The sequence below is a fragment of the Sorex araneus genome, chromosome 7 (assembly GCF_027595985.1).
Source record: "Sorex araneus isolate mSorAra2 chromosome 7, mSorAra2.pri, whole genome shotgun sequence".
Classification (NCBI taxonomy): domain Eukaryota; kingdom Metazoa; phylum Chordata; class Mammalia; order Eulipotyphla; family Soricidae; genus Sorex; species Sorex araneus.
In genome coordinates, this window is record NC_073308.1 from 61,293,815 (window position 1) to 61,307,686 (window position 13,872).

The following is a 13,872-nucleotide window of genomic DNA, read 5'->3' on the forward strand; positions in this document are numbered from 1 at the left end:
CTCAAGTGGGCACCAGTAACGTCTCCATTGTGAGACTTGTTACTGTTTTTGGCATATCGAATATGCCACGGGTAGCTTGCCAGGCTCTGCTGTGCGGGCGGGATACTCTTGGTAGCTTGCTGAGCTCTCTGAGAGGGACGGAGGAATTTCACCCGGGTCGGCCACGTGCAAGGCAAATGCCCTACCCATTATGCTATTGCTCCAGCCCAAAGAACAATGACAGAAGTTATAAGTTATACTGGATACAGACTTAAGAGCTCAGGTGAAGGAATTACTTAAGTGAAGTATATGAGACAGTAAGAGAAGTGGAGAGAAGGGACTCATGAATAATTGAAGGTTAAGGTCTCATAATAAAATGTCTAAATTTGGTTTGATTATTATTTGGGGCCACATGTTGTGATGTACTGTCACTCTGACCCCCTAAAATATCTAAATTTTTTATTTTAAAAGCCAGGTATGTAATAAAACCCAGTAAAATCAAATTTATTATACATATGTATACATACATATTAAATAGTGAAATTTAACAGTCATTTTTAATCAAAATATATCAAATTTTGAGATAAATTAGTAAATTGATAACTTTTCTTTTTTAATGCAGGGGGATCATGGCCTTAAAGTCCTTACATGAACCAAAGACTGAAATAGAAACTCTAAAAGTGAAGTGAAATGTATTTCTGAATAAGCATCAAAGAGTAGTCAATTTGATACCTAAATTTTTGTGGTCTGGTTCTATAGATAATGCTATATAAGTAATTTCTGTGTGGCTAATGCCATATCAGACATAGAGGTAACTAATGTATCTCAGGACCACTGATTTCTCTTCTGTGAAAAAAACAGGTCATCTTTTTATCTCAACTTTTCGAGTTTCTTTGCATAGAATGAGGCAGTATGAGTAAAAGAATGGTTGGAAACTGATTTTTTATTATTATAATCCAGGATCAATTTGCATTAAGAGAGCTACTGCCAGTTATGAAGTGCTTTATTATTGCCTGGCTTTATGCTATGTATCCTTTTATTTTATTCTACAATTATGTGAAAGGCAGATTATTTTCATTTTATAGATAAGCAAACAGGATCAGAGTTAATAATTTTCTAAAATATCATATCTAAGGAAACAAATGTCTGTTCTTTCTCTTTATGAAATATCTAATTTTTATCAATTAATATGTTCATCTCACATTCAATTGAGGGAAAAGAATGGGGGTTTGACAGTTAGGCTAACTTTAGAAGGGACTATATAACTAGTGATGAAAAGGGTTTTGAAGTAGTTGTAAAAGCCAGGAAACCAAAGTCATGTAACAGATTTAATGGACCTAATTTGCATGTGGTAAATCAATTAATACAGATTAAATGCTCAGAAATGATTATGGAGTAACATTCATGAAATGGCCTGCTCTCGAGTTGTGGCTGTTGTTCCTGTAATGTCTTTTCCGTGTCTCCCCTCTGCATTCTCCCCGTTATTCCACTTTCTTTCCCCTTTCTCTTTTGTCCTGTTGGGCAGTGACAGAGGTGTCGTACACAGTTGGGGTTACACACTTGGCTGTGGCAATCACACCCTCAGGCTCTGGGGATTACACAGATTGTTGCAGTGCCCGAGAGACTGCACACTTGATTGTGGGGTGGTGCCGAGCCCGGCCCTCCAGCCTCCCTGATGGGGCTTGCAAGGCGGCGTCTTTGCCAACAGGCCATCCCAGGCCCCGTGACTGTCCTTAAAGAATAGTCAAGGGTTTGGAAAGTGCCATGGTTTCCCCTACCCCCTTTTTGGAGGTGGAAGCAGAAAAGGAGGCTTTGGGCCACATTGGCTGTGCTCAGCGCTTACTCCTGGCTCAGTGCTCAGGGGCCATATAAAGTGCTGGGGCTCTAAGCAGGTCATTTGCTGTAGGTGTGTCAGTGATGCCCTGACTTTTTTCAGCTGTAAAATGGGATTGACACTGATTCCATATCAGGTATTTTGTGAGAATTGGGTGAAATAGTAGGTTACTAGGACTAAGATCAAAATCTCATCTTCAGAAATGACACTTGTTATGTTTAGTGAATTCTTATTTACTAAATTCCTCTTTCACTAAATTGTTATTTACTAAGCTATTGTTTTAGTAAAACTGTTTATCATTTTCTTTTATTATTTGGGATTGACTTTCTTTTTCCTTTTACAGGACGGAGTTACAATGACTTAAATCAGTACCCAGTCTTTCCCTGGGTCATCACTAATTATGAATCAGAGGAATTGGATCTCACCTTGCCTAGTAACTTCAGGGATTTGTCCAAGGTAATTTTTTAGTGACCATATGAAATATAATGGATCTTTTGTATAAAATTAATTTGATTATCTTTACTTATTTTTATATTATCACTGTATCACTGTCATCCCGTTGTTCATCGATTTACTCAAGCAGACACCAGTAATGTCTCTGTTCCTCTCAGCCCTGAGATTTTAGCAGCCTCTTCTTACTCATCTTTCCCAATGATTAGAGGCTCTTTCAGGGTCAGGGGAATGAGACCTGTTATTGTTACTGTATTTGGCATATCGAATACGCCACGGGTAGCTTGTCAGGCTCTGCCCATGAGGACGGGATACTCTCGGTAGCTTGCTGGGCTTTCCAAGAGGTATGTATATATTGTCATCCCATTGATCAACAATTTGCTCAAGTGGGTCCAGTAACATCTCCATTCACCCTTCCCCTGAGATTTTAGAAGGATGAGTCTCTTTACTCATCCTTCCCAACGGTGCTGCATTAGAGGCTCTTCAGGGTCAGGGGAATGAGACCCATCTTTGTTACTGTATTTGGCATATGAATATGCCAAATTATTATATTATATTTAACTTAATATAATTGTAGGTGAATGTATTTTTTGGTGTTTTTATTCTCTGAAGGCCATATCAGACAGCACCTGGGAACTAGTATTAAACTCAGGGTTCGCATGCACAGAGTATGTGCTCCAACACTTTGAGCCAGCCCTCCAGCTCCAAAAGTGGTGTCTTCTTTTTTTTTCAAAACAGTTTGGGGACCATTGGTTATGTTCAGGGTTTATTTCTGGCTCTGTACTTGGGAATCACTCCTGGCGGTGTTCAGCGGAACCATATAGAGCATATAGGGTGGTGTTCCTATATGCCAGCCTGGGCATGTGTATGGCAAGTGCCCTACACATGTACTGTCTCCCCAGTCTCCCAGTAGTTTTGTCTATTATTTGTATTTTTAATGTTCTGAAATTAAAAATTGAAGCATGTGATAAACTTGTTTATACAGTGAAAATATTATTAGTTATATACCTTTTGCTGAATACATTTAAGAAGACTATATTTCCAAATATCAATTTCTTCTTGGAGTACTAATTTTTTTTTTTTACTTTTTGGGTCATACCCAGCGATGCTTAGGGGTTACTCCTATCTCTGCACTCAGGAATTACCCCTGGCGGTGCTTGGGGACCATATGGGATGCTGGGAATCAAACCCGGGTGAGCCGCGTTCAAGGCAAATGCCCTACCTGCTATGCTATCGCGCCAGCCCCCATCAGAGTACTAATATTTAATAAAACATATGAAGAAAATCTTAGAAAATTTTTACCATTGGTCTTCCATCTTATTTTGTCTTTTTAGTTTATTAGTTGAAGAATCACATAGTCATACAGATTTTCTCAGTGTTTCGCAGGGTTATACTTCAGCCTCATAGTATAGGCCAATAGGTGCCTCTGTCTTCTATATTTGTTATAAGTTGGGCAAGAATTTGAATTAGATATTTTTGGCAATACTGCTTTATTGGAATTTTTGTGTTCAGTCAGTAGGCATATAACATCTACTTTATTCCTTTTATATATTAGCAGAAACCAATATTTAATATCAGGGTTGGTATTTAAATCCCAACTTCGACTACAGTTATTTGGGGGGATCATTTTTAAGGAGACATTTCCCATTTCCCTTCATCTATAATTAGATTGTCCAGGATTAAAATTTAGAATTTTAATCTAAATTAAAATCTAAATTTAGAATTAAAATTTAATTCTGTTTAAATTAAGAATTAAGAATTTCAGAATAGTGAGTTGGTTCCTAGCATATTGATGTTTAGGTGATTAACTAAATGTCTATATTTTTATGAATTCACACATTAAATGTCAATGATATTCCTCTCCCTTGCAGTTATTTCTACTGCTCCATTTGTTCTCTTGACTGGTAGCTTCTCAGATGTTTTGACGTAATCTTAGTTGTCTGACAACTTCTCTCCTCTTGTTTAACAAACTGCTCTCCTCTTAACCTTCACATTGTCCAGTTCTAGTCTCTCTCTCCCTTCATTTTGCTCTCTCTCTTCCATTTTGCTTTTTGGGCCACATGCACACCTTAGGGCTTAGTCCTGGCTCACTCCTGGCTTGCTGCTGGCTCACTCCTGGCTCTGCACTCCCGTCTGTCTCAGGAGAACATAAGGGCTTGTTGGGCACTGCATCCGGGTAGCCACATGCAAGGCAAATTCCCTACCCGCTGTACTATTGCTCCAGCCTCTCATGTATCTCTCAGGAAGCTCCTGTAGGCACACTTTTGTTTTTATTATTTTATTGTTTTGCTTTTGTTTTTGTGCCAGACCCAGCAATGCCCAGTGCTCCTGGCTATGTGCTCAGGGATCACTCTTGGTAGTGCCAGAATTCCAACCAAATTTTAACTGGGATTGGCTGCATGCAAGGCAAGCGTCTTAATTTTATGCTGTCTCTCCAGCCCATAGACTCACTTTTAAAGGAAAATAATATCCAAAGACCAAAGCTTCCTCATTTATGTTTTTTGCTATTGAAATTGTCATTAGTTTTAGGCCCTTTTGAACTGAGTGTTAGCTGATCGCTCCTATTTTAAGGTAGGTGTATATTTCAGTTTAGTTGGGTGCCCTATCTCTCACCTGAAGTGTTTTCCTTAGTAATTTCTTAATTTCTTTCCTTTTTTTTTTCCTTTTTGGGTCACATACAATGCTACTCCGTGATTACTCCTGGTTTTGCACTCAGGAATTACTCCTTGTAGTGCTCAGGGGACCATATGGAAAGCTGGGGACTGAACCCAGGTCAGCTGCCTGCAAGGCAAATGCCCTATTTGCTGTACTATTGTTCCACCCCAATTTCTTAATTTCTAATTTATGTTTCTACCTAAAGAAGGCTTACATATTCTACACATTTAATCTGAAGGTTTTTTGTTGTTTCTTCCTATCTGTAACTGAATCTGGTATTACTGCTTTTTGTTTTTAGATCATTCTAAAGTTCTCAGAACACTAGATTTTTTGCTTTTTAGTATTGGCGTCTTCCAGGAATACGTATAGCCCATTTCTTTAACTCTTCCAAATCCATGTTAGGCTCCAGTGAAGAATTTGTAGAAAACTCTGCTGAGTGTCCCAGGGTGGTGGAAGTGCGGGGCTTACAGTTACATAGTCTCATTCTGAGCTACTGCCATGGTTCTGCAGGTTCTCATTTGACAGCTACCACTTCACTCCACCGTGTGCAGTTTCCTTTAACACAGACCCCAGGGATTCCACTTACCCCGTATCAGAGAGTTCCTTCCTTTACCTCGCTCAAGATATATACCCCTTTGGGCCCCAGCATGACTAACATTAGTAATTTAATAAGTAAACCCCAAGTCTATATCTAGACGATGTAATATGGTATCTGTCCAGTGCTTAGAAATAAGAAATTATAACCATTTGTGAATCTTTTATTTCACCTTTTAAAGAGAATTTAAATTATCATAGGAAAGCTTATTTGTAGACACTTTCCAGTTATGGATTAATATCCAGAATGTAGAAAAACTCTAATGAACGTATCAGAAAAATGCTCAACCTGATTTAAGAAATGGGTAAAGGACCTGAACAGCCATTTTTATTTTATTTTACTTTTTTAATTGAATCACCATGAGATACACAGTCACAAAGCTGTTCATGGTTGTGTTTCATTCATTCATTCACCCCACCCACCAGCCTGCCAGACAGCCAGTTTTAAAAAGTGATATGCTTTGCAATACAGATGCTGAAAGGTTATTATGTATATCCCTTTACCTACTTTTAACATTCAGTTCTTGTCCAGAGTGATCATGGGTGGGGGAGTGGTTTGGAGGTGTGGGAGGGAAACTGAGGACATTGGTGCTGGGAAATTACACTGGCGGAGGGATGGGTTGGAACATTGTTATCACTGAAACCCAATCATAACCAGCTTTGTAATTGTATCTCATGGCGATTCAATAAAATCAAAAATTAATTTAAATAAATAAATGGAGAAAAGGTGATATGCAAAATGACCAATGAGCACTGAAGAGATGTACTCACCCCATCCCGAGTCCCGCGGTCCCCGGCGCCAGGGGGACTGGAGCGGAGCGGAGCGGAGCGCGAGGCGGCGACCGCCTTTGCCTCTTACTTTACTAATCATTAAGGGAATGCAAATATCAGCCACAATGAGTTACCGATTCACATGCCTCATATTAGGCTGTTATTTAAAATAAAGAAACACAAATTAGCAAGTGTGATGTGAGGATGTGGAAAAACTGGAACCCATGTGCTCTGTTAATGGGAATGTAAAATGGTGCCAGAAATAGTGTGAAAAGTCCTCAAATATGTAGAACTATAATTATCATAAGATTAGCATTTTAACTCCTGAGTATATGTTTCCGAAGAATTGTAAGCAGAGACTTGAAGAGATATTTGGGTACCCATTATCCTGTTCCCCTTAGCATTATTTACAGTAGCCAGAAAGTAGGAGTGACCCAAATATCCAATGACAGGTGAATGGATAATAGACCATGGTACATGCACACCAAGCAGTATTCATCCAGAAATGTAGGAAACTTCTGCCATGTGCTGCACCATTACATAGATGCACTGGAACATGCTTCACTAGCTAAAAAAAAAAAAAAAAAGTAAGTTATTCACGAAAGACCAAATACTGTAGTCAGCGACACACAGAGGGTATTTAATCAGTTCCACAGAGACAAAGTAGAGTGATGGTTATCAGTGGGTGGGGAGATATCAGGGAGTCACTCCGTGGATGTTGACTTTCAGTTTTGCAAAATGACACACATTCTAGAAATGGCGAGTGGTGGTGGTTATAAGTGTGAATATACTTAATCTCACTGAATTGTGCACTCTACATGGTTAATGTGGTACATTTTATGCCATATATAAGTTCTACCACAATTTTTCTAAAGATGCCTAGGAAAGACACAGCTAGACACACATAGAAGACTGAAAAAGTTCCTGTGTGTCTCTGCTCTCGCCCCTCGATGGCTGAGAACATGCCCCAAACATGCGAGCCTCCGGGCAGTGCCACACATGGGCAAGCACCAGCGGGTACAGCCAAGCTCTGCCCAGACCCACAGAATCCCCCAGGTGCTGCAGTGACTTCGAGCCACCAGTCAAACCCATCAAAGGACTGCTTGGGTTGTTTCCTCACGGCTTAGGTTTGAATTGGCATCTGTTTCAGGGCCCTGTTGTATTTTCCTAGAATCCCTTGAGCTCCTCCCGTGCTGGGTGGGGTTGGATGAGCTGTGCAGTGGGGTAGGAATAGAAACTGCCCCGCGCTTTCTTAACCTGTCAGAGCCTACTCTTTCTCTGATATTTGAATTTTAGGCACATAAAAGTTAACCTGTGCATATTAATTTGTTAAAACATAGTAGAACTTGCTTTACAAGATGCATTTCATTGAAGCAGTCTTTCTAGAGTCCTAGAATTGCCTATAAAACGTTCTACAGTTTGGACGTTGATTTCAGCAATAGCTTATTTTGCTTTTGGATTTGGTCCTTTGGAGGGTTTTGTCTGTCGTCTCTTTAAGATGCAGAGCAGAGGGTAGTAGGATTGTGGACAGGGCCCATGTCTCGTGATGGAACAGCAGCTAATCATGCTAAGCGGAGGCTCTTGGCTTCCTTCTCCTGAGACCATTTCTCTTTATCTCCTCCCGTCACTGTACCTGATCTGTAACACTCTCACCTCACACCCTGCTCTTTTCCAGATGTCTCCATTTTCTAACCTGTCTTTGTTCTCTATCCTATCCCATATTCTGAAAGAAAGCCTCCAAAACAAATTTTAATGTAGGCTGTATTCTTTCCATGATAAGACATTTACTGAATAAAATCAGAAAAGCCTGATTGAAAGTAATAAGGGCTAGGGGTTTTCAAATCAGAACAAAAGGCATGTTTCACTACTCTCTCTTCATATATATTTGTATCTTCTATATAAATATCCAACTTTTTGTGATTTAATCCCTTTAATTTTAGTGGTATCTATTTCTGTATTTGGAGAGATTTTGTCAAAATTTTTTACTTTGGACTGACGAAGGAATATGAAAAATCCTTCCAACTGTAACTGAATGGTACTGGTTAAATAGTGTAGATTTGGAAGAAATCAGGATATCTAATATCCAAACATAATAACTAATTATTATAACTATTATTTCCTTTCCTATAAGGTGGCAATAATCCTAATGCTCCAAAAGTCATTCAAGTTCACGAAAATGAAAGTCTAGTACTAATTATATTCATTAAATATTGATGGAAATAAGTGAGTTTGGAATTAACTGCATTATTTTTAAATGAAATAAGCAAATAAAGTATTTGAAAATTGTGCTTCACAGACGCTTTAGAACAATATCTTATTCCTACTGGTATTACAGTCTGCTGTGATGTTTACTGTGTGATTCAGTTTCCAAATATCTTTATACCTATATTTTCAGGAAATAATACATAAAATCTATATCTGTATGAGTAATGGTTATAATAAAATTATATTAAAATTTGTCCCATGATATACATTACCGAACATTACCATTTGTTTAAATATATGAGAAATTGTAGAAATATTATACACAAACCTTAATTTAAAACACAAACAAAAGTTATCCCTCTTGGAACATTTTGACTGAAATCCAATCATGAACAACTTTGTAACTGTGTATCTCAAGGTGATTCAATTTAAAAGATTTTTAGAAAAAGAAGTTTTCCCTCTTAAGCAAATAATGTACCATGAAAAACTTCAAAATGTGTCAATTTATCTAGCATGTTATGCCCAGTTAGTTTCCCTAAAGCTAAATTTCAGGGTAGTTTTGGTAACTAATAAAAAAACAATTTCATTTGGTTTTCCCTTTAATGTTTCACAAGGAATTTCCTACCTGAGCCGAATTAATATAAACTGACACTTTTTCTCTATGAATTTTCTGATTATTTTTAACAAAAGGTCCCAAGGAAGCAATGTAAAAAAAAAGCCATTTTTTAATTGAAGTAACATTTCATTATAACATGTATGTGTGCATTTTACATAACAGGTACACATCCATGAAAATCAGCATTTGCATGTACTACATTAAGTTCACCAAGAAAGTCCAATCACCATATAATTATTCCCTTTGCCCTGACTTACTCAGCCCACTTCCCCTTCCTTCTAGTAGTTACTAACTGGTCTTGAGACAGTTCAAAGGACCGAGTGGATTCCACACATTGTATTCATGAGGCCCTGAGTTTGACTGAGCTGGACTGAGAATCACCGAGAATGGTCCCAGAGCCTTGAGCACTGCTGTGGAGATCCCTGTGCTGAAGTCTTCTGGAGAGCACGGTTTTATATGATGGGACCAGAGAGAGAGATCAGTCACAGGGTGCATGCTTAGCATGTGTGAGGCCTTGAGTTCAGTTTCCAGCCCTGCATGGCACCTTCAGCGGTTGCTGATTTAGCCCTGGTGGTCCCTGACCATTGCTGGGGTGTCTCAGCACTACAGGCCCAAGCATGACCCCACCAAGAGCCTTCCACTGAACCCTCCGGCTCGCACAGCTGCAGAAAATGGCTACAGGCCCTCCAAGAAGCTTGTGATTAAAAATTTTAAAGTTAATATTACTATAATAATAATAATAATAAATAGATATTGATGAATGCCGTTGAGAAGATCAAATCTATGTTAGTCTTAAAATTCAGTGAAGAAGGCCTAGACCAATAGAACTTATCTTGCTTGAAGCTGACCCTGCTCAATTCCTGGCACCACAAATGGTCTCCCAAGCTCAGGCAGGAGTGATCTTTGAGCACATGGCTAAGAGTACTGCCATGCATTGCCCAGTCACCCCTCCTCACCAAATTGAAAAAATAAAAATTGGTTTTTTGTAACCTATACATTCTTCATTATTATATTGGTTTTATTTGTTCTTTCAATTCTGAAAAAAAAAGTATAAATCAATTTTGAAATTGACTTTTTCTCCTCTTCTTTTCCAGTTGTATCATTAGCAGTCTGAAACTCTGACTGATGATCAGACAGCTCTAACCATGCTTAGACTTTGGAGTGACATTAATCCATATTTTACAAATACACATTGATTTTTTTTTTTTTTTGTATTTTGACAACCTCCTTGAAAGAGCTAGAAATCAACATTTTCTTCTAACGGTTTCTTTGTAAGAAATGATAATTAGGGCAGGGATGCATTTACAAAATGTCATACAATAAAAACGAATGTTGATGTCTCAGTATTTCAGTGTTTCCTTTGCTATTCTACAAAGAATTTTTCTTTGCTACTTTGATTTATGTTTTTACCCTTTGTAGAATGTGTAAATCAATTTTCTAAGAGACAGAATCAAGGTAATCTGAAGTCAAAACTAATCAAATAGTTAACTTAGAATATGTGTATACATACCATAGTCTGACCTATTTCAGAAAATTGGTGTCATGTTTTTTAAGATTCAAATGCAATTAATAACCATTCACAAACAATGGAAAATTTACAAATGAAAACTCAGCCAAAGATTTTGAAAGTAAGACTGCCCCACTCTCTTATTGTTAGTTAATATTTATCAACAACTTGCTGTATTTTAAGGCTCTTTTCTAAGTATATTGCATAGATGACTTTTCTTGCACAGTCCATGTAATGTGGGTGACAACATTGTCATAGAGGCAGAAATTGAGGTATAATGAGATTTACAAGGTCACAAATTCTAGTGAGTAAAACCAAAAACTCCACTAACCCTGTGGGTTTTTTTAATTTCTTTTATAACTAGTATAAAAATCAGAATAGCATCATCTAAAAAAGAAGTTATCAGCATATTGTGTATAAACCTTCTTAAAGTAGATGTATGTGTGCATATATGAGTGAGTGCATGTACCGTGGGTTCCATAAAGTAGTTTTGTCTTACATCTGGAGGTCCAGAAAACTTGAGAAATCTTATTTCAAATCAGGTTTGAGTACCTTATTTCTTACTTTTGGAGGCCCTTGAAACTTCAGAAAACACTTTGAAAAACAAAGTTGGAGAAAGTTGGGGTATTCTGCTTTATTTTAATGCTCCTTTGATCCAGTTGCCTTGCATCTCCCTAATAAAACTACATGGGCAGAGACAGCTTTTCAGCTTCCTACTGCTTAAAAATTGCGGAGTTGCTTATTGCTGAGTTGCCTGTTGCTGAATTTCCTATTGCTATCTGTTCTTTTGACTAAATCTATTTTATGAAAAAAGTTGAATACTTGGTTAAAACTAGGGATTCCCCCATGCTTTAAGATGTGTAATCATTTGATTGCTTATTGAGTCATGTTGTATCCTAGCAACTCAGTTTCTGGAAATTGAAAGAGCAAAATTGGGTAGTTCCTAACCTCCTAAAAATTAAACTGAAGGTGTGAGTGGAGAGGACAGGAATACCCAAAGTTTAAGCACATATCTTATTTTTTTATAATTAGCATTCACATTCTTACAATGAAGTGATAGTACCGAACAAGAAAAGTGAGATAGAAAGAAAAGGAAAACCATCCAGTTTGGGCTTTTAGAGGGTGGGCACTGTGCGAGCGAGCAGCTATGTTGGTCCACGGAGCAGAACAAGACATGGATGTGTGGGTGGAGGGGGTTCAGGGATGGGCCCGTGCTTGGTCTCCCTTCCTGGCTCTGTGATGATCACATCTCCAATCTGCATTTAAAATTTTGGTACTAGCTCCAATAATAAATTATAGAATTTTGTTGTCATAAAAAACCCTTTAGTTACAATTCTGTGCCACTGAAACACAGTTACACTAACAGCTCCTATTGTCTTTGTCTAAATCAAAATTCTTCTAACGATTAAAATTTCAGATCGGCTAAAGACAGAAAAAGTATCTCGAATTTACTTAATTGCTAATGTTTTCTTTACTAGCTCGTCTCTCTGGCCTCTTTCTCTCAATCTCTGTCACTTCTTTGATATTTATCTTATAACATTTAGATATGGGTTTTCATTGGGAGATAGATTATTACATGTGAGATATTTCTCCTTAACACGCATTTAATATTCAGCATGCATCTTGACCTGAAATTGACTACCGACGTTTAGCTGTTGTTGATCAGACAGCACTTCTTTATCTCTCCAAGTTTTAAGTGCTGTTTCTGACAAATGCCAGCCCTTTTACTCTGCGCTGTAACAGACATACCAAGAATCAGTCTACCATCTAGATGTCAAAGAGCAGGGAGACACTGGAAGAGGGGGGTGGTGATTTTGCTTAAATATGATAGGTGTTAGAACTTATAATCTATTTTCTGCTTACCTATAGTCAAATCAGATAAATTCAAATTAACAAAAAAATACTTTAGTGATTATTACAGCAGTAGATAATAGACCTTAAGGTGTTTAAGATTTCAATGTAGAAAAGGAAATTAAAAAGTGTATCATTCTTGCATATTTTAGTGGACCTAACTGTATTAAATATATTTTGATGTTGACATCAAATGTTATATGTTATATGTCACATGGATTTTAAACTCTTTTGATATAAATTGCACTTTCTTGCTTTGGGAAGTTTATACTATAATTAGCACAAATTTAAGCAAAGTTTAGGTACTTCTGTTGTAACAAACATTTTACAGATGCTCCTTATCACATCAAGAACAAAGGATGTATTATCATCTTTGTTTTACAGATAAGGAAACTAAAGATGCACTGAGATTAAGGAAGTCTCCAAGGTCACCCATTTTCCAAGTGTTAAGGCTAAGATTCCATCTCAGATCTGTGCTGCCCAGGAGCTGTACACTTAAAGGACAACCAGAAAGAGTATTTTGGATTAGATATTCGCATTTATGTGCATTTATTTATTTTGAACCTTCAATTACTCTTCCCTTTATCTTGGCAAAAGGCAAGAGGTTTATTTTTTGGAGAAATTAGACCAGAAAATTTCTATTTTGAGAACATGAACAGAAACAGGAAGACTTAGGTAAGGAGTAGAAAACAGGAGGATTAATGGAAAGATTTTAAGTACCAGATGATAAAGACCCAGTCTCCTTTGCTGCCTTGCTATCAAAACTCTCAACAGCCTGGCTTACACCAGCCCCACCCTGTAAGACAGAAGATTGTAGTTCTCTTTGGGCATAGGGACTGACTTAAGAGAAAGAGAACTAAAAAGAAATATGAACATTGACGATTTCTACCTGGAGCCCACCTGTTTCCCTTTGGTGAAGCCTACTAGTTTACACTGTTGTCTACCCTGATGCTTCGTGCCTTCTTCTTCTTAAAAATGAAGATACACCCCAGTGTTAGCAGATATTTAGAGATGTTCATCATTTTGAAAGACAGCAGAGTTAAGCAGAAAAATAACAGAAACCAGAAGAAATAATGAAAATTTAGGAGCTAAAAGAAGCCTTAAAAACATAAAGGATAAATTGCATTAATAAAAAAAAGAAACTTATGCTACTGAAAATAGAGTTTTAAAAGACTCATCAAAGTTATATGGAAAAATTATCCTGGAAAGATAAAAATCAAAGAACAATAAGAAATATTTGGACTATCTACAGCAGTCCCCTAGAATTATTAGTAAGGGACCTTTAGTAAATTAATCTGGGGGTGCAATATAACAGACTACCATTTTTATACTATACATGGTATTACATAAATGTATTGAATATTAAAAGTTTTTTAGTCTATTCTGATATTTATAAATTTCAAGGTTTCA

The 13,872-nt window shown here is 37.4% G+C and overlaps 1 protein-coding gene across 4 annotated transcripts in view; it reads left to right on the forward strand.

The window, feature by feature from the left end:
- The window catches only part of LRBA (LPS responsive beige-like anchor protein), a 560,234-nt gene that overhangs the window by 384,846 nt on the left and 161,516 nt on the right, over nucleotides 1-13,872 (forward strand). For all 4 annotated transcript variants that reach the window (XM_055144432.1, XM_055144433.1, XM_055144431.1 and 1 more), the window contains one exon: nucleotides 2,157-2,269. In XM_055144432.1, coding sequence (XP_055000407.1) covers nucleotides 2,157-2,269 — 113 coding nt within the window. The remainder of the gene's footprint in view (nucleotides 1-2,156; nucleotides 2,270-13,872) is intronic.